General features: G+C 45.1%; 1 protein-coding gene across 2 annotated transcripts in view; it reads right to left on the minus strand.

The window, feature by feature from the left end:
• CEMIP2 (cell migration inducing hyaluronidase 2) overlaps window positions 1-27,923 on the minus strand; it is a 120,789-nt gene that overhangs the window by 13,329 nt on the left and 79,537 nt on the right. For both annotated transcript variants that reach the window (XM_088475712.1, XM_088475714.1), the window contains 6 exons: window positions 27,880-27,923; window positions 21,536-21,751; window positions 18,807-19,015; window positions 17,561-17,734; window positions 15,867-16,086; window positions 10,387-10,488 (listed from right to left, as the gene is read on the minus strand). The exon at window positions 27,880-27,923 is cut by the window's right edge and continues 134 nt beyond it. In XM_088475712.1, the coding sequence (XP_088331838.1) occupies window positions 10,387-10,488; window positions 15,867-16,086; window positions 17,561-17,734; window positions 18,807-19,015; window positions 21,536-21,751; window positions 27,880-27,923 (965 nt within the window). The remainder of the gene's footprint in view (window positions 1-10,386; window positions 10,489-15,866; window positions 16,087-17,560; window positions 17,735-18,806; window positions 19,016-21,535; window positions 21,752-27,879) is intronic.

Consider the following 27,923-nt stretch of genomic DNA (forward strand, 5'->3'; position numbering starts at 1 on the left):
CTACAGGGGGCACTGGATAGGGGGGATCACTACAGGGTGCCTGCATAAGGGGACCACTACTGGGAAAACTGCATGGGGGGAGCTACTGCTGGGGGCACTATATAAAGGGCACTGCATAGGGGTGGGGACTACTACTGGGTGCACCATTTAAAGAGCACTGCATAAGGGGATACCGCTACTGGGCGCACTGCATTGTGGGGACTGCTACTGGGGGCACTGCATAAGGGGGAACACTACGTGGGGCACTGCATTTGGGGGGGCCACTACTGGGGGTACTGAGTAAGGGGAACTAATTGGGGGCTGTATAAGGGGGTCAACTACTGGGGATACTGTATAAGGGGCACTACTATGGGCCTGAATAAGATGGACCACAACTGCATACTGGGGGTACTTTATAAGGGGTACTACTGGGGGTAAGGTGCATATGGATAGGAATGTCCAGCGTGAAAATAAAGGGGTGTGTCATGTTGACACGCCCCATTTTTAAGTGACCACGCCTTCGGCGCGCGCACATCTCGGGATGTTAGGGGGGAGGGGGTGCTCCCTTTTCAAATTTGCCCTGGGCTCCAAATACCCTAGTTACGCCACTGAGTCCCATTACTTTTGGCTCCTTAAAAAATGGGAGGCACATATAGAAACCGTTGTAATTCCTACACCGTTCACCTGATTTGGATGTAATTACCCTCAAATTAAATCTGAAAGTCTGCAGTTAAAGCACATCTTGGTTGTTTCATTTCAAAGCCATTGTGGTGGTGAATAGAGGCCAAAATATGAAAATTATGTCAATGTCCCAATATTTATGCACCTGACTGTATACACACACACACACACACACACACACACACACACACATAAATAAAACCTGTAGGAGTCCGGCACTCTCCAAAGGATATAAGTATTGCCCCGGTGCCACAACAAACCAAGAAGGTATAATACAGGGAAGCAAAACTGAAGGGCACTCAACAGGACTTCCACAACCTAGGTAGATATGATCAAGAAACCAGGCAGAGCCAGATGTACTGTCAACGTTTCAGCAGAAGGTGCTTTTATCAAGACATGTCTTAATAAAAGCTCTGCCTGAGTTCTTGATCATATCTACCTAGGTTGTGGAAGTCCTGTTGAGTGCCCTTCAGTTTTGCTTCCCTGTATATATATATATACATATATATATACACACATATACACATACATACATACATACAGTACATACATACAACGGGTAAAATAACTATTGATCACCGACATTTTTCTCAGTAAATATATTTGCAATGGGGTTATTGTAATGAAATTTTCACCAAATGTCAGCAACAACCCATGCAATCCACACATGCAAATAAATCAAACCACAGATGTCCATAAATTAAGGCACAGGTTCTCAAACTCGGTCCTCAGGACCCCAAACAGTGCATGTTTTGTAGGCCTCCTCACATAATTACTAGTGAAATAGTTAGCTGCACCTGTAGATGTTTTAAAATGTGTCAGTGAATAATGAATACACGTGTGCACCTGCTGGGTGAGCTGCAAAAAGTGAACTGTGTGGGATCCTGAGGACAGAGTTTGAGAACCACTGAATTAAGGTATAGATGTGTCCACATAGATCTATCCTCCATGCGGTACAAGTCGAGCTCCGTATGACTTGGCAGCACTGAGCGTTTTTTCATGCGACTTTTTACCTTCAAATGTGTCTTATTCTCACAGCGAAAGGCTTTTGTACAAGTTTTAAATAAATTTCAGTAAGCGGATTCAATACTTTTTCCGTGTCATTACACTTTATTACACATACAGATGGGTCCACATACAACTAGTCGTGCCATGCCGTGGCGTGACTCAGTAGCACTGAACGCCTTTTGTGCAACTTTTTACCTTCAAATGTGTCTTATTCGCACAGCGGTGTGAATAGCGCAAGCAGCTTCTGCAGATTAAAATGATATGCAGCATGCCTATGTTCTGTGTGTGACTGTAGGTGTATCTGCATGCTAAACACTACGTTAGAGGCTGTAACACTGTAACAATATGAGATATGGTAAGAACTTACCCTTGTTATCTCTATTTCTACGAAGTCCATAGGGTTCCACAGGATACCTTGGGGTATAGGTGTGACGTCAGTCGCAGGGCACCAAAGAGTTAAGCTTTCAGCCTCCCAGGATGCACTAGGTCCCCCTCCTATAACCCGCCCCCAGGCCAAGGCACCTCAGTTAGTTACCAAGCCATAGGCCGGAGGAGGAGAAGGAAGAGAGAGAACAAAGATCTGGACACATACAAGAATCACATTCTCACCAGAGGGAGACGGAAAACCGGTGACCAGAGCAAAGCCCATCTGCAGCACAGGTGCGACAGGGCGGGAGTCCTGTGGAACCCTATGGACTTCGTAGAAATAGAGATAACAAGGGTAAGTTCTTACCATATCTCATATTTTCTACTTCAGGGTCCATAGGGTATCCACAGGATACCTTGGGGATGTCCCAAAGCAGTATCCTTTAAGGGTGGGGACGCTCCTGTGCAGAAAGGAGAATCCGCCGCCCGAAGGAAGCATCCTGAGAGGCGAAGGTGTCAAACCTGTAATACCTCACGAAGGTATGGACAGAAGACCACGTAGCAGCCTTGCAGATCTGAACTGCCGAGGCACCACGTCGAGCTGCCCACGAAGGACCCACAGACCTAGTGGAATGAGCCTTCAGAGAAGGAGGGACCGGTAGGCCTTCATGAAGATAAGCTTCAGAAATAGCCATACGGATCCAGGCTGCCAAAGTTTGCTTTGAAGCAGGCCAACCCTTTTTACGGAAGCCATAGAGGACAAACAAAGCGTCTGACTTCCTAAACGAAGAAGTGCGGTCAACATAAGTCCTTAAGGCCCGCACAACATCCAAAGAGGCCTCACCCACGGAAAGACCCGGTAAGTTAAAGGCCGGAACAACTATTTCCTCGTTAACATGAAACTGGGAAACAACTTTGGGAAGAAACTCGGGCCGAGTGCGGAGCACTGCCCTGTTCCCATAAAAAACCAAGAAAGGGGGTCTACAAGAAAGAGCCCCTAACTCAGAAACACGTCTGGCCGAAGCAATGGCCAGAAGGAAAACAGTCTTAGCTGTTAGCCATTTAAGATCCACTGAGCCCAGTGGTTCAAACGGCGGTCCTTGGAGAGCCCTCAGGACCACAGCCAAATCCCAAGGCGCCACAGGTGGAACAAAGGGCGGCTGAATGCGGAGAACACCCTGCATAAAGGTGCGCACATCCGGGATTGTAGCAATCCTACGGTGAAACCAGACAGATAGGGCCGAAACCTGTACCTTCAAAGAAGCAAGGCGAAGCCCATGATCTAGTCCCGCTTGCAGGAAGGCGAGAATCCGAGACAGACGAAACTCCCGCAGTGCATAACCTCTCGGTCGACACCACTGGAAGAACGTATGCCACACGCGATGGTATATCCTCGCGGAAGACGGTTTCCGAGCTCGCAACATGGTACGCACCACAGAGCTGGAAAACCCCCGGGACCTCAGCATGGCCGTCTCAACAGCCACGCCGTCAAAGACAGCCGAGTCAGGTCCGGGTGAAGGCAAGGACCCTGAGACAGAAGGTCCGGTCGTAGCGGCAACCGCAGAGGAATGTCCACGGACAGACCCTGAAGGTCTGAGAACCAGTGCCGTCTGGGCCACGCGGGAGCTATCAACAGGAGCGTCCCTCCTTCCTGTTTGAATTTCCGGATTACCCGTGGAAGAAGGGAGACCGGAGGAAACAGGTATGCGAACCGGAACGTCCACCGGACGGACAGAGCATCCACCAGAGACGCCCCTTCGTCTCTTGTGCGAGACCCGTACACTGGCAACTTGTTGTTGTGCCGGGACGCCATGAGGTCGATTTCTGGAAGACCCCACCTGTCCACCAGTAGTTGAAAAACGTCCGGGTGCAGGGACCATTCCCCCGGATGAACGTCCTGGCGACTTAGAAAGTCCGCCTCCCAATTGAGCACTCCCGGGATGAAGACCGCTGATATGGCCGGAAGATTGCGCTCCGCCCAAACCAGGATCCGAGAGACCTCTACGAGAGCCGCCCGACTGCGAGTTCCTCCTTGCCTGTTTATGTAGGCCACGGTGGTAGCGTTGTCCGACTGGACCTGCACCGGGCGACCCTGGAGAAACCGCTGTGCCTGCTGGAGAGCATTGAAGACCGCACGGAGTTCCAAGATATTTATTGGAAGCTCCGCTTCTGTCGGCGTCCACCTGCCCTGGAACAAGTGTGGACCCGAAACTGCTCCCCAGCCCCGAAGACTGGCGTCCGTTGTCAACAGGACCCAATTTGGAACCCAGAACGGACGTCCCTTGTTGAGGTGGGTCGTCTGTAACCACCACGTAAGGGACAGGCGAACCTCCTGGGTGAGCACAATCATCTGGGACTTCAGAGACTGAGTCAGCCCGTTCCACTTGGACAGGATCAGGTGCTGCAGAGGTCTGGAGTGAAACTGGGCGTATTCCACCATGTCGAACACCGACACCATGGAGCCCAGTAACCTCATCGCCGAGTGTAAGGACACCCGGCGGCTGTGCAGACAACTGCGCACCCTTGACTGTAAAGCAGAGATCTTGTCCTCCGTCACGAAGATCCTTTGCTGTCCCGAGTCCAATAAGGCTCCAAGATGCAGAATCCTCCGAGACGGGATTAGAGTGGACTTCTGCCAGTTGATTAGCCAGCCGTGCCGTTGCAGCAGTGCAATGGTCAGGTCCAAGTGGCGTAACAGGAGCTCTGGAGATCCTGCCACCAATAACAGGTCGTCCAAATACGGCAACATGCGGACTCCCTGCAGCCGCAGAGAAGCCGCCATGACCGCCATCACCTTGGTGAAAACACGTGGTGCTGTTGCCAGGCCAAAAGGTAACGCCCGAAACTGGAAGTGGTCGCTGCTGATTGCGAACCTGAGGAACTGTTGATGGCGCCAAAGAATAGGGACATGCAGGTAAGCGTCCTGTATGTCCAATGACACCAAGTAGTCCCCAGGTTCCAGCGCCAGAATGATGGACCGTAGGGTCTCCATCCGAAACTTCGGGACCCGCAAAGACTTGTTGAGTGCTTTGAGGTTGAGAATCGGACGATATGACCCATTGGGTTTCTGTACCAAAAATAGATTTGAATAGAAACCCTGGCCCCTCTGGGAGAATGGAACCGCCACTATAACTCCAGCCTGGAGCATAGTGTGCAATACCTTCCGCAGCTCCGTAGCCTTGTTCCGGTCTGATGGGAGACCCGTGGTGAAGAAGCGAGCCGGGGGTCTGTGCCGGAAGGAGAGGGCGTATCCGTGAGAAACCACCTCCAGAACCCAAGTGTCTGTCGTAGTGGTCGACCAACACTGGGCGAACTGTAGCAGGCGGCCTCCCACCCTGGGATCCCCCAAAGGGAGGCCCGGACCGTCAGGCCGCAGGCTTGTCATCTGGCTTGGGGGCCGGACGTCTGGTACTCCATGCCTGCTTCCGGGGCTTGACCGATTTCTTAGGGCCAGCCTGTCGAGGAAACGACTGTGGTTTGGGCCTGCCCTGGGCCCTAGATGACCGAAAGGACGATGGTCCCGAACCAGAAGGAGCAGCGGCCGACGGGAGACAGGCAGATTTGGCTGCCGCCAGCGTGGCCACAATCTTATCCAGATCCGGACCGAAGAGAACTTCTCCGGTAAACGGTAACGCTTCCAGACCTTTCTTGGAATCTGCGTCCGCCTTCCAGGATCGCAGCCACAAGGTGCGACGAGCAGCTACCGCTGCTGAAGAAATTCTAGACACCAGAGTACTAATGTCTAGAGCCGCCTCGTTGATGTAGGTGGCCGAATCACGGAGATTGCCAATCAACTCCGCCTGATCGGCCGGACAGTCGGATTCAAAAGAAGCCTCTAATGAATCCGCCCAGCGCTCCATCGCTCTGGCAACCCAGCAAATGGCCATAGCCGGCCGTGCTGCCCCCCCTGCAAGGGAATAAGCGGACTTCAGGCAGATTTCTACCTTGCGGTCCGTAGCATCCTTAAGGGAGGACATGTGGCACTACGGACAAGACGGGTCACGTGAGAATCCACCTGTGGAGGGGATTCCCACTTCGCAAAATAATTATCCGCGAACGGATAAGCCACCGCCAGGCGTCTCTGCGGCTGGTATCTTTTGCCAGGTTGTTTCCACGCCTCCTCTAAATGGTCCACCAACTGACCCGAAAGAGGAAAGACTGTGGCATCGCCCTTCACATCTTTGAAAAAGGCATACTTAGATTTAGCCGCTGGGGGAACTTCGTCCTCAATCACCAAGGCTGTGCGGACCGCCCGAATAAGTCCAGGAATATATACTTTGGACTTAGCATCAGCGTCCTTAGTATGGAGAGGTTCCTGATCGTAAGGATCTAGAATCTCCCCATCATCAGACGTCCCTTCGTCATCCTCATAAGGAGCGGACAGAGACGCCACCGGCCTTTTATGAGACCGCATCACAGACTCCCCTTGCAACACATCCGACAAGTGCTGTACAGAACTCGTCAGGGAGTTAACCCACGCTGGCTCCTGAGAACCCGGGAGCGGGGAAATAGGGAGACTGTGGGGTACCACCAATTGTCGTGGGAACCCCTGCATGGGTGACGACACCACAGACTGCTGGGACAAACCCATCGGAGTAAACGCGGGCTGCGGAGCTAACTGGCCCACTAAAGCTGTTAACGCCTGAGCGAAACAAGCCCAGGGCGGCTCCTGTACCGGTGCTGTAACCGTAATAGGCCGCGCCATGGACAAACACTGCCGGCAAAGGCCCTCCGCGCTACCCTCCCCCTCCGCTAACGGTACTTTGCACGTGGTACACTGTAGCCGGAGGGGAAAATCACTTTCAGACATGATGGCACCACGTATGTGACCTCTCTCACCAATTAAGTATTAAATAGGCGAGAGACCACCCTGCAGCACCGCACCGCAAGGGCTTTAGCAGAAAGAACAGGGACAGTAATAAAGCTGACAGTTTAGGTGAAGAAAAGATTACAGGCAGCAGCGCTAGCACAGTCACATACAATGCAGAGAAATAACAATTCCTGCACTAACAGCGCTGATCACTCAACTACACAGACACAGGGCCTGGTAGGACACAGCGCTGCATACACAGACCTGACCACAGCGGAGGAGAGGTATGCGGGGAGACCCAGACCACGATGCTTCCGTCCAGCGCTTCCAGCAGCGTTCACCATGCGTTCTGGAGAAGATGGCCGCCGAGGAGCAGAGAGGAGGCTGGCCTGGGGGAGGAGCGCTGCCACAGGACCAGTCGGCAGCATGCAGAGAGGGCTGTGTGCAGCGGGGGAGGCGCCGGCTGTGAGACAGGGAAGGCGCGCTCCCCTGGCATGCATTTAACCCCTGGGACGCCGCAGCGCTACCGCTCTGCTGCGGTCCGCTGTCCCAGGGGGTAGTGGAAGCGCAGGTTGGTCGCCTGGCTCCACGCTGCAGCCAGTCCCCAGGGAGCCCCCTGCCTGGGGACTTAGGACCATGTGATCAGCGGGGACCCACCGCGGGACCCCGCTGCTTACCTCTGTCCCCCTTGAATCCGGCCATGGTCCGGAGCATCTGGGGTCACCGCTAGCTGTGACCCCAGACGCCCACCAGCATCCCCGGATCAGTACCGGCGTTCTGGTACCGGCGGGGTGTAGGGAAGACAGCATGGACGTCAGGACTGACTGTCCATGCTGTACATCCAGTTGTGCAGCCACAGCTGCATGAAGAATAAGCTTCAGGGGCTCTTCTAGCCCCCACTCCAACAGGTGCACCCGACTCCGGCCGGGCACCAAACTAAACTGAGGTGCCTTGGCCTGGGGGCGGGGTATAGGAGGGGGACCTAGTGCATCCTGGGAGGCTGAAAGCTTAACTCTTTGGTGCCCTGCGACTGACGTCACACCTATACCCCAAGGTATCCTGTGGATACCCTATGGACCCTGAAGTAGAAACACATAGTTATTTTGGACTTGAGGAGCCTTTGCAAATTCCATTTAAAAAAGAAAAACGTAGTCTCCACAGTTCATAAACAGTCCATAAAAGTATATTTGCCCCCCAAAAATTATATTTATATACAGTGGTGCTTGAAAGTTTGTGAACCCTTCAGAATTTTCTATATTCCTGCTGAAATTTGGCCTAAAACTACCTCAGCTTTTCACACAAGTACTAAAAGTAGATAAAGAGAACCAAATCAGACAAAAACAATTACACATGCTAATTTTTGATTTAGGAAAATGATCCAATATCACATATTTGTAAGTGGCAAAAGTATGTGAACCTTTAGGCTTAGCTCCTTACCAATGTGTCGTGTGGAAATCATTACACTTTACCTTACCGGAAAGGAGGATGTTTGCATGTCATCTATATTCCCCCATCCCGGAAGTTTTAAGTAACATATTAAAACATCCAAAAATTTTACATCAAAGAGTAATTTTTTGGTACAGCATAAAAAGAAATGGTACAAAAGTCTGATGTGAGATGTGTAGCTAGCTATATATGCTCACTGGTGAAACCATTAAACATCTGCATCCTGTGCACAATGTTCAAAACCCAGCATTTTTTCTTTATTATGTTCTAGCAAATTTGTAATATATGCCCTAATTTGACAGAGTCACATATACTAGATCAGTAAAACCGAAAGTCAATTTAAAAAGATGATGGCGATGCACAAAGTGAGTCATACTCTGGTGAGTTGTGGTATACGGTCAATATAAATAGATATAGAGATATATATAGATTGAGATATACAGTATATATACGGAGACTGCTGCACTACTCAATTATACAGTTTCAAGATATATAAAACTAATTGTCCAAATGCATTAAATCTATGGGGTCTATTTACTAAGCAGTGTTAGGAGAAGTGAAAAGTGATAAGGTGCCAGCCAATCAGCTCCCAACTGCCATCTCTCAGGCTGTGTTTGAAAAATGACAGTTGGGAGCTGATTGGCTGGCACCTTATCACTGTTCACTCTTCACTTTTCACTTCCCCTAACACTGCTTAGTAAATAGACTCCTAAGTCCCTCTGCCTACTTATAATAACATGATATGGCTATCTAGAAAGCTTGCAGGCATTAGGAATGAAGGTAGGTTTTTGCTTTTCTCATTTGTAATACTCAGGAAGACCTTAATGAGATCAGCACCTCTGAGGACTTGTTACAAGATACTAGTAGTTTTTCAGCAGTCATTGATCATCTGTAAATAATAGAAGATTGTAGACAGAAAAAAACTATAATACATTAGTCAAACAGCAGATCATAGGATCTATGCCATTGTTTCCCAAATGTAGTCCTCAGGGGCAGCCAACAGTGCATGTATCCTCATAGAATCTCAAACTAAATAATTTATACAACATGTGTCAGTTAGTAATTAATATACAATATCAGATTACAGAAACACTCATCTATGATATGTCCTTTATAACATAAGCAGAATCTGTGTTGCATTCAATGCTTTTAAAGATCACTTTCAGCTGTTGTAAATCATTGCAGGCCTACAAGTCACAGCTCAAAGTTTTCTTTTTGAAAACATGTTGAAGGATTCCTTCTCTGCTGCTGAAATGATTTATTGCAGAGGGACAGTATTTTGCCTCTTTGCAATTGTCCTTCTCTTATAACCAATGGTAGATCATTGACTGAGGAAAAATGAGATATGCATTATGTAATAATCATTCAAGAGACCTGTGGTAGTTGCCTAAAAACTTTTTGATTTTTTGGATAAACATTCTTTGATTACAGAAATAATGTTGTCAGAAATAAGAACAGATCGCAGGACCTTTAGTACTGCTTGTAAACAGTGAAGAGGGTGGCATTCTTGTAACAGCATTTGTGTTAGCACTGGAAGATCAGGCTTGTTACATTGCTGAAAAAGGGTTGAGCTCTTAAATTAGTAACTCTGGGACATGACTATATTAAAATGTAAATAAATATTTCTGATCAGCAGGCTAGTTTGGTAAATAGGGTGTAGGTATTTCTTTTTTTTAAGGGACAACCATATACTGTATTATGTCTTTCTCCACGCCATATAGCAAATTTAGGATTAGTTACCTACAGCTTTGGGCCGCTGAGTGTCATACTGCGATGCACCATGTGAGAGGACTTCCTTAATACAGCTGAATGGGAGCATTCTAATTCAGCTACCTGTCTCCAGGCTATGGATAACAGGGCAGAGAAGGTAACCCCTCCTGTTTGCTACATGGGGTGGTAGAGGTAAAAATGAGTGTAACAGACAGACTTTATCCGTGCCACACAAAGGTCTAATCTTTTTTTTTTTTTTTTTTTATTGCCAAAATATAGCATTGAGAAGAAAACTTTTCTTAAAAAAAAAAAACAACAAATATTTATTTACTATCAATAACCTACCTATAAAAGTGTTTCTATTATGAGCTTAAGTGTTTACTTACTGCAATAAAAGATTCCACAGCCCCTTGTTGGATTTCCTCATTGCTGAGAGACTGAATTTCCACATAGAGGTAGACATTATGAGGATCACTGGTATACACCACCTAACACAAGAGAATTTAATTGGAATCATTATTTATACTAATTCCAAGTGTGTATGTATATTATATATGTATACAAACATATATATGTATATATTCTATATATTTATATGATATAAATACAGATGTGTACTTGTACACTATTGCCGCAGGCGCATCAAACAGCCCTTCTCTGGTCTCGTAAATTTCGGCTTGTGCCAAGTGTCTTTCACTGAAATGCGCATCTTCGTAACGCGATGCAACAAAACGGCTTCACAAGATAGCAATGATAAATTTGATACGCAACACTTGTATGCAACTATATGCACTTGTATGCGACGGAGTCTGAATCTGTGTACGAACTGCTACGATGTAGCCGCCGCTAGTTTTTTTCACACCAAGTTACGTTGTGCTTTAGATTCAGACTAAAGTCACACACAGATATACAATTGGTGCACATCACATGAATCAAGTGCAGTCACAGGAAGCGGTTTTGTCGTATCACGTTGCATCTAAGACACTCAATTTTGCTCATCTGTAGCTCTGCACATTCTGTTCCCTGTGAACAATGAACTTCCAAGTTTTGATTTATTAAGCAGAAAGGGGAAATGGTAATGTTGACTTCACAGCAGCATTTATAAAAAGTAAACCATGAATTGGTCAATTTGTTTCCTTACTGCATCACAGCAGACACACACGCAGACACACACACACACGCAGACACACACACACACACACCTCCTTGAAACAGAGCTGGAACATAAACAGCATCTGGGTATGTGGGGAGGAGTTACAAGTCTAGACAGGGAGCTTTTTAATTACCAGCATGCCAACCATGCACACACTCACTTATGAACTGTCCCTAAAAGATGTAAGACAAAGAAGCACCACCATCTTAAAAAATGCTGACAGAGCAGCAAAACAGAAGGCCCATGTGTATCATACAAGAGACATGGGGCCTGATTCAGACCCACTCGCGAGCGGCTGTCCGCTCGCAAGTGGGTCGATGTTATGGACTGAGCATGCGCACGACAGAGGGAGCTCCGTCGTGCGCATGCGCCAGACGCGACGAGCGAAGGAAAGTCCTTCGCTCGTTGTGTCCGATCAAAGGGGGCGTGCTGTCAATGTTGATTGACAGCACGCCCCCTTTGGTGGGCGTGCCGGGGGCGTGCCTCCCTGACGGGGGCGTTCCCACGGGAACGCCTCCCGTCAGAAGCCGGCCCACTGACATCACTAGTGATGTCAGTGGGAGTGATTTTGGCTCTGATAGAGCCAAAATCACTCCGGAGCTTGCGGTTGAAAACCTCAACCGCAGGCTCCGGCTCGCAATTTCGATGGTCGCGATGGTCTCGACCATCGCGGCCATCACAAAGCACGCTCGTATAGCCTGTGGGTGGTGACCCACAGCTATACGAGCGTCCAGGAGGACGCTCCATGAAAATGGAGCCCGGCCCTCATTCAGAGCGTGCGCTCTGCTCAGAGCGTACGGCTCTGAATGAGGGCCATGGTTGTCTGAAACAGCGGTGAAGACAGGAAAGCGTCCTGTCACTGAAGACTACAGAGGTTGGCCTGTGGCATTTCTGTGTTTAACCACTAGAGAACACTGGTAAGCAGACTACAGAACCACTGTTTAGAGCAGAGCCAAGCAGTGAGGCAGTGTCTGAATGGAGACTAGAGGGTTTATTGTTTTTTTAAAGACAGTGTTATGCTGAAAACCTGCTCATGATTAAAGCTCCTTGTTGTCCACATGCGATTTCAGTAGTTGGAGAGGTTTTCATGCACCAAAGGTTGCCACCTTTCAGAAGAGTGTGTGTGTAAAAAACGGCACTCCAATGTATAATCCAAACACCAAAGTGTTTATTTAAGACATCTGTCCAAGCAGTACAGAGATGTTCCGCCTCGGTCTTTTCTAGGACTGACTTATGCACATATATACAGGGCCGTAGCTAGGGTAGTGCGGCCGGTGCCATCGCACAGGGGACCACAGGTCAGGGGGCGCTGTTTGGGCCTATCAAATTTCTGTTTATTATCATTCTTGCTCATAGCTTCCTCTTATTTCATCCCCAGCATCTCCTGGCCTCTCCTATCTCTTTCCTGGCCCTTCCCCATGAAGCCATGGCCCTTTTTTGTCCATTATGCATTATGTCCCTTTGAAAAATGAGGGGGGCGCCAATGCTCTTTCTGGCACAGGGCACCAAAAAGTCTAGTTACGGCTCTGCATATATATATATATATATATATATATATATATATATATATATATATATATATATATATTATTTTTTTACATATAAACTTGGTATACAAGAACATCTTCACTTATTCTCCAAAGCAGAGCCGGCTCTAGCCAATTTGGTGCCCTAGGCAAGTAGATACTCCCACCAGCAAACTAAGGGCTCGATCCAATTAGATGCAATGTACTTGTGTGCGAGAGTCATCGCGACAGTGGCCGTGCTTGACGGCCACCCGGATTCGCCTGAAAGTGCTCGCAAATTCAGTGGCGGTACGGGCTTCGAAGGGTGCGATGTGCCGTGCCATTGTAATGGCACATTGCACCTAATTGGATCGAGCCCTAAGTGTTTATACGCGGATATAGTTATATTGCCGTCAGACGGGATGTACCGCCGGCCGTCCATATACCGACACCGGAATCCCGCTGCCTGACATAATGCTGATATATCCTGAAGGAGATTAGGATACTGGCATCGGCATCCTGAACGCCGGACTTCTGTACGATCACACCCGGGTAAGTATGCTAGTTTCCCCAGGATGAGGGGATGGCTTTAGGTTTAGGCACTGGGCAGAGATTAGCGATAGGCCCCCCGTGGAGGATTAGGGTTAGGCTACGGGGAGGGGGGTTAGGCACCCCTGGGGGGAGGTTATGGTTAGGCATCACTGGGGGGAGGCAGAGCCGGCCATAGCCAATTTTGTGCCCTAGGCAATATTTTGACTGGTGCCCCCTAGCAGGTAATCCCACCACCAATCGAAGGCCCCCATTTATCAACGAAGGACCACCCCATGTTTTCTGGATATAACAAACCGTGGTAATCTAGGAATACCGCTCTTTGTCAAGAATCGTTCTCGCTATCTTTCAGATAGCAGCTGGGGCAAGGTGGAGGATGGATGCAGATAGTGTTGTGGGTAGATGGCAGCTGGTGGGCTAAGGAGGGTGTAAGGGTAGATAGCAGCTGGGCAGTACTGGGGGGGGCAAAGAGGTGGTAAGTGGCATGCAGTGCTGGGGGTAGATAGGGTGTGAGGGTAGATAGAAGGGCAGCTTAAAGCAGTAGTAGCAGCTGGACCATCCCACCCCCTACAAACACATTACCTACTTGCAGACTTTGCAACATTGAACAGCATAAGAGGAGGAGGAGTTTGCTAATGCCTTACTGCTGTTTTGAAAGTGCTGCCAGGGCTGTCCTCTTGCCAGCAGGATCTGCCTTCCCACCGGGTGCCGGGGAAGTCCTCCTGCTGGGTGCCGCAGGACAGGCGCTTCAGCTGGGCTCCGTCCTCCCGCCGAGAGCCGGACCTGCCCTCCCACTGGGTGCTGGGGAAGTCCTGCTGGGTACCGCCGGTCCTGCCCTTCAGCTGGGCGCCATCCTCCCGCCGAGTGCCAGACCTGCCTTCCCGCTGGGTGCCGGGGAAGTCCTCCTGCCTATGTGCTGCCAGACCTGCGCTCCAGCGGGTGCTGGGGCTGTCCTACTGCAGGGTGCCAGAACCACCGTTCTGCTGTGTGCCGAACCTGCCCTCTTGCGGGGTGCTGGGGAAGCCTTGCCTGTCCCTGTAGTGCCGGGCGCTGTTACATGATCCAAGACAGACAAGCAGGAGCCAGGGGATTGGCCGCGAATAGAGTGCAAAAGTGAGCTATTGTGCGTGTTTGATTTGTGATCAATGAACAGGAGGGGAGGGCAGCGTCGCGGAAGGGCAACGTCAGAGCCTTGGAATGCCCCAAGGCATTCCAGTCGCCCTAGGCATTTGCTTAGAATGCCTATGCCTAGGGACGGCTCTAGGGGGAGGTTAGGGCTAGGCACCACTAAGAGAGGGTTAGGGGGAGAGAGGGGGAGGGCTAGGGTACTTACTTCCCCTGTCGGTATCATCATTGATCGGGCTTCGGTCTATTCAGCCACCGCCATATCTATATCTATATATGTACACGCACACACATTTTTTATATATATATATATATATATATATGTACACACACACTATATACATATACACACACACATTACTCCCTGTTTATATTATGCATGTTTTCAACCATGCTTGTATATTTAACATTATATCATTGATTTTGCTTTTTTTCTAAGTTTGTTACTTTCAGGCTTCCGTAGTAGCTTCTGTATTGGTGGAGGGTAATCACTGTCTGATGTCACCGGATCCCCGCACTGCGCGGCTTTCCAGGGGACTGTGCACCAGGTGTTCTTTTTGTATAAAGGTAAGACTGTTTTCATTCATGCTTTTGTATCCTGAAGAACATGCTGTCACATTGAAATGTCGATCTGCTTAACCTGCGGTCTGTGTTTCATTTAGTAGTCGCCCAGAGTGCCACCCACAGTGACTGTTTACATATTTCTCTCCCATTTGTTTGGGAGTTTAAACGGAGGGCACCCGACGCAATTTAATTGTTTTTTAAGACGGGAGTGCCGGCCTCGTGGTTCTATATATACACTCAAATATATATTTTATACACATAATACATATATACACATCGCTCAGGTGTCCAGCACTTCTCTGTGGTGTCGGCGGCTGTCACTTCTGTCAGCGGCAGCGGTGTGCGCGTGCGCAGCGCCGGAGATCGGAACAATATAGTGATCTGATCTGTGGCAGGGGGCTCATCAGAGAGGAGGGCACGGGGATACTTACCCCCTGCGCTCCCCCTTTTAACCAGCTCTGGGAGCAGCGTCGCGGAGGGGGCAGCAGCAGCAGAGCCCTGGAATGCCCCTAAGCATTCCAGTCGCCCCTAGGCAATTGCTTAGAATGCCTATGTCTAGGGCCGGCTCTGCTCCAAAGTAAACAAATGAGAGGTTTTTGGTTCTGAGATGAATTTGGCATATGTGGACTCTTATTTTTTATTTTTTTTTTGTTTCCCTTCTACCGTGCAAACTTGCAATTTCCTATTTAGCCTTTACAAGACATGTATTTCTAAGAAAGCATCTGGAAGTCAAACTTGTAAATTCATAGGTTACAGCAACAACTTTTAATGAGTGTTAGGATTTATAATTGCTCAAGTTTGCCGAGAAGCTCTTTCACTACTGACATATAACATGGTTATTCGCGTCTATGCTGCTACAGCGGAGCAACCATTGGCATGGTTGAAGTTGCTAGGATCGCAGAAAAAGACTCTAATGTTAAGCTATTATTAAATTAATATTGCTTGTACAAAAGTGCTAAATTATCAGTACCTGAGATGCTCCACATCTGGTGCAAGTTGCAGTTGATTTAATTGGCATTGGTTTTGTTGCGGTTGGTGCTTTGGTATATTTGGGGTAAGCCTTAGCCATACAGTTGCTTGTTGCTTTGGAGCGAAGAGTAGCATTGATCATCACTCTTTCGCATCCCTGAGAAGAGCAATAGCTGTGACTGTCACGGTTGTGTTTTGCTTGGAGGAATAGAAAGAGTAATCTAAAGTGGATGAAAAAAAAGAAGTAGAAATGTATTTAGAATTACAATCAAAATTATTGTGTGGGTGGTCTGTTATAGGGAAATATAGAAATAGCAAGTAACAAAACTGATTATATTATGAATGACAAGAAATCCTTAAAACTTTACCAGACTACTAGGTCTGAAGGATAAGTATTGTCAAATTGAATCTCACATATAAAAGTGTGGTTTGGTATTTACTAAAGGAAGGCAATTTATGCTTTTCCATCTTGTCCTTCTAAACAAAGCGCTTTATTCAACAGCTATTGGTTGAGTCTTTGATTTTCTAGGTGAAATTTAAATTTTTATTCATCCCCCCTCCCAACCTCCAACTATCAGAACCCGCAGGTTCATGCCCGAGGTGTGGGGCATGTAACTAGGCTCTTTTACCGCATGATCAGTGTTCAAAGTGGTAATTTAGAGGTGGGGGTATGGAGATTGAATCTTCCCCCCCCCCTATGGGCCCCTGCTTCCATATCATCCCATTGTACTTCTAACCCCCCCAAGCCCCCCCCTCACACTTCTCCCTGCCTGCTCCCCTCTCTCACACCCTGCCCTTACTGATTCCCTCTCTCTTTCACCCCCTATAATGGTTAGCCTGCCTCCCTCTGTCTGCCCCTCTCTCTATTCCCTCTCTCACACCCTCCCCTAATTCTCTCTTACCTGCGCTGCTGGAGTGGAGCCACCGGGATCCTCGGGTCTTCACTGCAGTTTATCTGGCGCCGCTGTGAGCCAATGAGAAGCTGCCATTTGGCAGCTTCTCATTGGCTGGCGGCTGCGAGCCCTGCGATTGGCTGGCGGCCGCGAGTCCCGTGATTGGCTGGCGGCTGCGAGCCTCGTGATTGGCTGGCAGCCGCCCGGTGAGTGGTACTGACAGTGCAGCCGGGACCAGGTACTTTGTCCCGGCTACATGTCAGCGCCTCCACTGCCCCGATAGAGATGTCTCCCCCGCGGGACACATCTCTATACATTGCCGCTGCTGTTCCAGCGCTGGGATCCCATACTGGATCCCAGCGCTGGTGCATTCACTTCTGCATCTAAAATTAAGTGGGGCCGGGAAGTGGCGGTATGTCATACCGCCATATACCGCCCCACTTCGACCACTGCGCATGATGTTGTAAAGCTAATAGCCCAGAGTTTACAGTTCAGTCCCAGAGAATGAGCATGTCACATCAAATGGATAGGGCAGTTGGCAAGGGTGAGGTGCTGGTAAATCAGTGGTCCCATTTATAGGACCCCTGTTATTTCTGACAGTAAGGACACAATATTCATATAACCTTTTTTTCATAGACTTAACCTTTAAAAAGTGCTACAATCAACAGCTAATGATACAGAAAATCACTGCAAGCCTTCAAAGATTTTTCTGGAACTCAATGACTGTCGAACTTGGTCATGGGTTTGGTGGGTGTTGACAAATTATATCCTGATAATAATACATCTGAGATCCTATTATTACCCTGTGTCGTTATCAAAGAAAAACTTCCTCTCTGATCTCTTCTTCTGCAGCTCCTCTATAGAGGACACCGGCTGGTATTCTTCCACGGGAATAGTTAGGCTTTTAACAATCTGTGACATGACCTGAAAGCTAGTGTCTGGCGGGTAACAAAGACCAACTCTGATCCAGTCATCTCTGTGACGAAGACAAATGTACAACTTTACACTTCAAGAAAAAGACAATACAGGTTACATAGATATATGTATAAACCAAATATTACTCTATGCTCATATACAAGTTCAATATACACCAAATGACAATAATTAGAGATCACTGCATTTTTAATTGATAGGATTTCCATTTCATGCAGACATTTCTATGGGAACAAAAAAAAGCATAAAAAAATAAAACAGATATCCGCCTTTCCTACGGTTGTTTTTCTATTGCAGTAGAGTTGTACAGATGTGTCCACTTACACCTATTCTCAAATTGCTCCAAAAAGCCCCGTTTAGCGCACCATGGGCCTTTAGGCTTAGCCACACCAAAAAATGTATCTTAAGTACCTAGGACACTATAAACTAACTAATATTCAAAATTGAGGAAAAAGTAGCAAAAGGAAGGAAAAAAAGTACACAGTTTGGGATAAAAAGGTAAAAGACAGGTCTGATAGGAGTGACCAGCGCCATGAATCATTATGCTTTATCTGCAACGTTATACTAATTCCTTTGCTTCAAAAAAAAAATAAAAAAATATCCTAATCCCAAGTACCTAGTACATTATTGGGGGAATTCAATTGCTTGCGCCGGCGGCTGTCAGTGATGGGCGCTCGACCGAGCAATTCAATGGTTGCACTGTTCGGTCGTGATTGCCGCCAACATTTCTGTTCGCAGGCTCCTGAGGTGGCGAGCAGAAATGTGCGATAAGTTTGGGCACCCTAATCAGGACTTTTGACAGGTTTAGCCATTTTATGTGGTTAAAGGCGGTCTACTTGGGCGCGACAAGCGCATTACTTAATGGACGGGACTAAAAAAAACAATTGATTCGCCCCCTCTATGTGACCTAAGACGCAAAATTGAGAAAAAAGTGCACAGCATGGGAATCATGCCATGTGGTTTAATAAGTATAGGAGTAAGAGGACTTACCTGCAAGTTTAAAATAAATAAATAATACGTTTTAGAAACAAAGCCTTAACACTGCACAGATTTTACTAGACTGGCACAATATAAATATAGTAGACATAAGGGATAATACATAAACATCAGCTTACTTGTCAAAGTTAATCAGATAAAGATGAATGGTTTGTGGTGCCTGTGCATTCCAGTGTATGGTGTATCCTTTCTGCAACATCACCACAGGCTGATATTGCTGATAAGGTGCTTTTTGGTTGATTCCTCGAAGAGACATGGGCTTGAAAGGGTATTCATCTCTTGCCATGGTCATGGTGAGATTCTGTGGGTTTCGTGCTTGAATGTAGATCTTGAGGGGGAGAAACAGACATTTTAAAATCAGAAGATAACAATTGAAAAAAAAAACACAATAAAATCAGTTAGACAAATACATTAGGAAAATACTATGGTTTCAGTGGTGTGCACGTATTTAACTATTAATACAAGGCAGTGGGCCAAAATCTAGTAGTCTCTCAGGCTAGTCATTTCAAGAATACGGTTTCTGCTGTGTAACTCCTTCATATATCCTGGCGATGCTTACATTTTACAGGTATCAGTTTTCATGGGAGTTCCTGCAAAATTACTATGATAAATATAATCCATGTAATGTAGCATGTAGTATATGAAACAAATATGAATTCAAATAAAATAATGATGCTAAACATTTACCTGATTAAAACATTAATAGGGGTATTCAATATGGAGCGAAAAGTCTTTTTTTGCGATAATTTCGCAAAAAATGATGTCATTTTCGGTGGTTTTGGTTTTACACTGTATTCAATTTCAAAGACTTTTCGCAGGTTCGAAAAGTCTTTGAAAAAAAACGGGGATAACTTTTCACCACTGAATAGGTGGCGAAAAAAAGTGCAGAATTGGGGTTTAGGGGTGCAGGCTTAAAAAAATAGCCTGCACCCCTGGGAATGACATTTTATAAATAACTGTCAAAAAAAGTTTTTAAAAAAAATAGGGACACCCCAAAAAATGTATTTAAAAATTGGGGTGAAAAAAAAATGAGAAAAAAGTGTTTAAAAATAGAGAAATAGGTTCAGGGCTATTCTGCAAGTATGCGGCAGGTGTATTCTAGAATAGGCTATTAGCGGCAGGTGCACAGTTGCAGAATTTTTTAAAACTTACTTTAGGGACTTAAAAATATGCTAGTACCCATTTTCATGTACCCCAAATTTGATGGGACCACTTAAAAAAACGAAAAAAATAACCTAACTGCTCTTCTGCATCACTTCTTCAATGTCGGGAAAAAACACCTGCTGTGGCTATTTAAATCCCCGACTTTCATTTGCAGGCTAAAACAGGGGTACCCATAGTGATCCCCCATGGTTTTACAACTTTAGGGGGGTCCTACAATTTATTCAAGGAAAAATTAGTTTTTTTTACGCAGATCCCACTTCGCAGTTTCCCGTTTTTGTAGCTTTTATATTGAATACTGGGATAAAGCGGGCGCTCGCCCGATACTTTAACCCAGGAAAATCTCCGATGTGGAGCGAAAAGTCCAGCACAGACTTTTCTCTCCCATATTGAATACCCCTCAAAATTGGTAAAAAAAAGTTAATAAAAATCTGGGATATCATAATATCTGCAGTAAATTGCACTAGTTGGGCCTCAATTATAAACAAAGTAGGTATAAAGATATTAAACATACAGAGGCAAATATTCACTTATTCAAAAATGTTGTACAAAAGTTAACAAATTTACATTTGAAAAGATAGAGGTACACAGGCACTTTGTAACAATGCTTACACACTGTATTGCCTACAACAGTTTACAATGTATCAACTTCTTGGAAGAGGAGTAATGCCGGCTATACATTGGAATGATGTGTAGCCGAGCGATGGGACCCTTCATCGGCACGATGCAGGGGGGTGACGGTGTGATGTAGGATGCTATGTTTCATTCGTCAGCATGGCATCGTACACAATATCTTATGATTAACTGTGCAGTATGGACAACCAGAGGATATGACATGCGACTGCGGGAGCGCACACATTGGGCATATACACTTAACGATATGCTTGATTTGCGTTCCAATTTGCCCTGAAAAGACAAATCGGGCCAATATTGTTCTAGTGCAGAGGTTCCCAAACGCGGTCCTCAAGGCTCCCCAACAGTTCAGGGTTTAGAGATATCCATGGTTGAGCACAGGTGGTTAAATCAAATTGACTGGGGTGCTAATTAAGTCGCCTTTGCTCAACCATGGATCTCTCTAAAACCTGATCTGTCGGGGAGCTTTGAGGACTTCATTTGGAAACCTCTGTTCTAGTGTGTACCCTCCTTAATGAAGCTTTCTATAAAATGCTGGGATCAGCTTTCACACAGAATCATGTGCCAAGACCTTGGGGTTTACACTGCTAGCAACATATGCCACTTTTAACTGCTAGGGTCCAGCATTTCTTTACAAAGACCATAGGAGAAGCAGCTTCTGCTAATTAAAAGGAAATGGGCATGCCTGTATTCTATGTGCGACTGCAGGTGACACTGTAACATAGCATTTCGCATGCATATACACCCGCAGTTGCACACAGAATATAGGCATATAATTTAAATCAGCAGAAGCAGCTGTTGTGTTCTATTCGCATCGCTCTGCAAATAAGTTATTTGAAGGGAAAAAGCAGCGTGAAAAGACGCTCATCACTACCAAGCCACTCGGCTCGCATTCGTTATGTGTAGCACGACTTGTAGCACACGGAGGATAGATGTATGTGGACACATCTGTTAAAGCCGATTGGTTGCTATGGGTAACTTCTCCACTCTGGGAAGCTTGATACATCTTCGCCCACTTCGCTAAAAAATAAATAGGAAAACAGACTATTCTGACCTGTGCATATGTTCCACTACAAATTACTCCGTTCCATTCTGTAACATTGACACACGCAGGGTGTCTGATCAAATAATTGTCCATCCGTGCCACATAGGTATTATTATAATTTGATACAGATCCATCTACATCATGGAAAATACAATTTTTATCTCCATCCAGGTCACCTGTTTCAAACCATGGTCCAGGTTGACCAAAGAAAGCTCTCAATGAAACCTGGGAGGAAAAAAAGGCACAAGTTACACATTATAAGACTAATAGCCAATATAATAATAATAAAGGGAATGGGAGAAGGGAAAAAAATAAACATTAGATGATAATTTAGACCTGTCTTGAAAAGTATAAAAACTTTTTTTTTTAACAATATAACTTTTGCTTGCTCAAAACAAAGAACATTAGTTCTAACAGTAATATGGTTTTCATTTTAAGTGAAGACACATGTTATCGACCTCCGTAGTGTTTTATATGTGAAAAGCTTGCCCAGATGGATACTTAAATATACAAAGGAAGCACCACAATAATCAAGAGACTCGTTTTGCCTTTAGTAGGACCATTTTATATATGGGGAGTGCTCCATTTGTCTAAGAGAGCCTCTAGCTTCATCTATGCGCCCCCTTCCCTCCTAAACAATACATCCCATTACAAAAACACTTGGTAGGAAGCCAGCACAGCGCACTGTTGTTACATTTCAGCTAACCTTTAGCGCTACAGAGATGCAGACATATTGACATTGTTGTGGTTTTTTCGATTTACCATAATGCAACAGAGGAGTTGTTAACAGTTGACCGGAAACAATGATATTAATTATTTGAGACTTGTGAATTAAAAAAAGTGTGCATTTCGGATATGAAAGGTACGAGATCACTTTTTGTACACAGCCTTCAAATTTTAGTTTTTCTTTATTTTTCAAAGGTGCTGGATTGTCATCCACAAATAATTACTAATCACCCCTTCTTATTACTTCAAGAAAAGTATTATTCAATTTTAATGCCCCGAAAAACAGGTCTTTAAAAATTAAAAAGTATTAAAATGACTTTGATGTTGTGATACTGAATAGCTAGTAGTGTGTTATTTTAGTTATACCTCACATGCGTTCGTCTGCATGCTGCAAATGCCCTTTTGGAACCAGAAAAGAACTTCAGAACAAAAGATGGAAAAATGAGTATTCTCAACTTCATTTATTCCATACGGGATCAGTAGGAATGACCGCCGAACCTAAATCCCAACGCCGGAAGACCGGCAGCAGTGAAGATCCCGACAGGTAAGTAAACTAACTAACCCTTTCCCCCACCTAACCCTAACTCTCCCTTAGGGGTGCCTAACCCTAACCTCCCCCCCTAGTGCCTTACCCCCCTGTAAGTGCCCAAACCTAACCCCCCTGTCCCCACAGCCTAAACCTAACCCTCCCAGAGGTGTGCCTAACCCTAACCTTCCCCCCGGGGGTGCCTAACCCTAAGTCCCCCCCAGGAGCCCCTAACCTAACCCTCCCCCCGCGGCTGTCCGCCCCCGCTGCCCGGCTTACCTTCGTTCGGTATGCCGGGTGTCAGGATCCTGGCGTAGGATAATGATAGGCGTTGGGATTTCGACGCCTGTCATTAGTCCCCTGTCGGGATTGCACAGTCGGGAAGCCGGCGGTCGGCATTTCGACCATCGGCTTCCTGACTGTGCAATCCCGACAGGATTGCACAGTCAGGAAAATTCAATGAGCAACATCATGCTATTCAATTAGAAACCAGGTTAATACTGGTTTCAATTAAAGAAATCGTGGCCTTTAGGTTGTACCTCCAGACTAGGGTGTATATATACTAAAGTGAGAGTTTTTAGAAGTGGAGATGTTGCCCATAGCAATCAATCAGATTCTACTTAACATTTATCTAGCACCTTCTAGACGATAATAGCTAGAATCTAATTGGTTGCTATGGGAAACATCTCCACTTCTACTCTAGGTATCAACTATGAAAAAGTGCTTATTGTAATGCAAAAAGGGCAGGACATTTAAGGTTTTCTGACACTGCACTTGAAACAGGTTGGTCTGGGGATTTCACAACAAGGACATTTCCCCATTAACGGCAGGCAAGCTCAGGTCTAACCATTTTGCCATCTGAAGCGGCATCCAAAAGGACACTCCTCTCAGTCTTTCCAATGGGCAGACATTAGTGAACACAGAACAAACTTTGTATATGTAATCACTATTAAAAAAAAAAACGAAACAAAGAAAAAACAAATGGAGGACACTTTATTTTGGGAGAGGGTGTGTGTGTGGTGGGTAAATTGTACTGCCACCCCAAACCTGCAAAGTGCAAAACAAGAGTCTCAGAAATGGCATGGAGAAGTGGGTCATAATAAAAGGTAGCTATGGAGAGGCTGCAGCTCATATAATTAATACAGGATTTAATATTTTTAAAAGCACCATTAAAATAGGCCCTGTACACGTATATAAGTGGAGACAAACTGTCTAGCTGCTTATATTAACTGCCAAATCAGTAACGGAGATCTTGAACACTCACTACAAAATAGTATAATGTACGTTTTTAAAAGGAGTATACAAAATCTTAAAAGCAGTTTGATGTATTCACTAACTCTACCATAGTTTCCTCTAGCAGACATTAACTACAGCAAGAAGAGAATCCGACGTTTATCCCCTTTAGGTTTAAAACATTTGCAGAGTCAGAGTTTTAACTTATGGAAAGAATTACTAAACTGAAAAATCTACTATTGCTGGACTTAAAATCGAAAAGCTCTTTTTACGCTGATGAAGTCTGTTTTGGTAAAGGAAGACCACTAAAGTTTGGATTAATTTAAACAGTCAAGGAGTTAATGATGACAAGTATGAAGATTAGAGACAAGTTTATGAGCCAGATTCTGTTTTATAGCTTGTTATTTTTCTCGGAATGTGCATAGATGCAATCAACAAACAATAGTGCATTCATTGCTATACAAAAGCATGAAAATCGATACCACATTCCACACATGTGTATCTGCTCACTGATTACTACTACAGGATGCAGAGATCATTTTAAAACCCTGGAGCCGATACAGACTTGGACACATATGTGCAGAAATATGACGTAGGCACAAACAGTTCTACTAAAGGCAGAGATGAGGTTCTCACTTCAAATATAATACCTATAGCAACAACCTTTCACATTGCAGGAAGAAGCGAAGTGTGAAATGAACCAATAATTTTAGCAAAAAGATGACGGGTGATGCTGGTATTGGAATGTTTGGTCAGTCACAGTACTGCTAGTAAACTGAAGCAGGAGGAAGCACAGAGTTCCCTCCTGAAAGCAACAAGTGCAATGATGGGCAAGCAAGAGGATTATTATGAAAGGGAAGAACGCACTATGGGGACCTTCCATTCTAGCATATCTACACCTGAACTGGAGTAAAAGTGTGCTGCTTCTGCCTTAAGCTGGCCACACATCTAAAGATTATCTGTCCAACCAGCCAACTAGTTATTTGGTTGGAATGAAAATCTGGTAAAGTAAGAAAGTAAATGACAATCAGCAATTTGCTCCCAAATGCCGGAAAATGGACAAAAACTGTTGTTTGAACAAATTGTTTAGATCAAACATTTAACAAACTTGTCTGACGACCATTTTCATCTGTTTTCTGGCATTTAGGAGCAAATTGCTGATCATCAGTTACTCCCATACGTTACCAGATTTTCATTCCAACCAATCAACTAGTTGGATGGTTGGATGAAAGTTGGTCTAGTGTGTGCCCAGCTTTACTCTGTGCAGAAGTGTTAAGGGCTGGAGATTCCTCCACAAGTGTGTTTTCAGACACAAAATGGTGTTAAATATTTTTTTATATTTTGTCAAAATTTATACATTAAAGGACATGTTTCTATATCATTTCATGCCATAAGCCTATTCAAATGGTGGACCACCAATTTAAACTGGCCTGCGAGTGTTTCCTCCAACAGTGAAAATAATCATCTTGATATAATTTCAACATAGTTTTTTTATTTTTACTTTGTGAGTTTGTTGGGCCTTTTCTTTTTTTGCATATTGTGCATGACCTCCCTGAAATGGAAAGAGGATCCACCCGTACGGGAAATAGAAGTGGAGAGAAGAGCAGCAATGCAAGTACGTACTCTATGAGGGAAGTTTAACAGGGGTATTCAATATGAAACGAAAACTTCGCCGTCTATGCAGGTCGAAGTTTTCGCCACACATCGGAGCTTTTGCCGGCGAAAAAGTATCGGGCGCGCCCCCGATTATACCCGTATTCAATATGAAATTGTCGAAAACGGCACCAGGCGAATGTGAAATCAGTGAAAACTTCGCTGATTTTTGGGGAAATTACCCTAACACCCCCAAAAAGATGGTCTGACATGGGGGATCACTCTGGATACCCCCGATTAGCCCTGCTGAAGGTTTTTGGGGTCTTTAAACGGGCTCAATAGCTGCTATTTTGGGGATTTGGGAAGGTGGTGAAGAATAGTATTTAGAAGGTTTTTTAGCAGAAAATAAGTAGTCCCAGCAAATTTGGGGCACTTGAAAATGGGGGTGAGCATATTTAAAAGTTGCTAAAGTTAATTTTTTTAAAACGTAAAAAATCCACCTGCCGCAAACACCTGCAATGAAAAAAACACCTGGGGCATACTTGGGGATCCCCCTAGATTGTAGTTCGATAGTTTTTTTGTACCCCCAATTTTTTTTTTCGCCCCCAAAATGAAAGTGCTTTTTTGGGGGTCCTCTGAGGTATTTTTCAAAAAAATTTTTACACAGTTTACCTTTGGGGGACTGTCTGAAGGTTGCAGAGTGGTTACCAAAATGTTGCACCCCAAAACTCCAATTCTGCACTTTTTTTCGCCACCCATTCCTTGGTGATACTTTTTTGCAGGGTCGAATGCAATATACTTTTCGCACCGGCGAAAGTTTTCAAACTGAATACGGTGTAAAAGTAAAACCGGCGAAAATTACGTCATCAGAGCGAAAACCTCGCAGAAGCTGCGTTTTCGCTCCATATTGAATAACCCTGTAAGTGGCTGGAGGAGGCACAAAATCAAAACAAGTTATATACAGGGGGGTGGTCACAAAATCTATAAAAGCTATATAGGGGAGTGAGGGCACAATATCACTCAAGCTATATAAAAGGGAGGGTTAAAAGAAATCACCATTGTATTAAACCAACTTCCTTTTGTCTTTTTATAATTACAAAAAGGATTTATAAACATTGATAAAAATGTGCATCAAGGACGAAACATCCCAATTTACCATTATCATGTGCAAATAAATGGTGTGGGGCATGCACAAAATGCACAGAAAGCTGAATTTCAGCATAGTGCAGTTTTGTGGAAGTGAAGGTTTTACAATTTACTTAATTTATATATATTTTCTCTTTGTATTGTAACTACTGCCTTATTAAAGCCTATTAAGCTTTGAGTTGCTACATACACAAATTGGCATTCAATACTTTTAATGTCCCCAAAAACATACATTTACTTAAAGAGCAGCATTTTGCACTTTAGCTACCACTGAATCAGTTTGCAATAGTGTCACCAACAGTGTTAGCCCCACTTAAGTTAAACATTCTCCAGAGTTTCACCACTGACTTGAGTAGTGGCGGCACAATCATGATTGTAACAATTGTGAGATGGGAGCTTTCAACGTACTGCACTATTCTTAAGATCCTTAAATCACTTCACTTGATGTTTAGTTCTTGCCAGTGAGCTGGTGGGAACTACAGGGGCTTACATTATGTTAGGCAATACACGAATATATCAAAAAAGAAATAAAATAAATCTGCAGCAATGAATATGTCTGACATGTCCAAATTCATGCAAATGTAAGGAATTTTCATAACTCCGGAAGCATTACTTTAAACACACATACTTTCATATACATAAACAGTAGTAAATATAAAATCATGCGGGATATCAGCTGCCACACACATGGGAGTCACATTTTTCCTCCGATGTATATAAAAGAAATCAGTCACACGGCTTTTTCGTTGAGGGGATGAAAAGGGAAAAAGTCAAATTTAAAAATAAAAAACTTCCCTCAAATGTCTTGAGTTCAGTTGTGCCATTAACCAACCATCTGCACAAAAAATGATGGGGTCTATGTACTAAGCAGTGATAAGTGACAGAGTGAAAAGTGATAAGTCTGTGATAAGTGCCAGCCAATCAGCTCCCAACTGTGATTTTTCAAACACAGCCTGTGAGATGACAGTTGGGAGCTGATTGGCTGGCACTCATCACAAACGTATCACTTTTCACTCTGTCACTTATCACTGCTTAGTACATAGACCCCTAAATCATGTACACATATCGAGGACAATTGGATAACATAACAAAAAGCATAAAAACCATATACTTAGCTGTCATTACTTACATTCCCTCCAAACTTAAGAAATGAAATACTATTCCTTGGGGTCA

This window comes from Taudactylus pleione, unplaced genomic scaffold (assembly GCF_031769625.1).
Source record: "Taudactylus pleione unplaced genomic scaffold, aTauple2 ptg000177l, whole genome shotgun sequence".
NCBI lineage: Eukaryota > Metazoa > Chordata > Amphibia > Anura > Myobatrachidae > Taudactylus > Taudactylus pleione.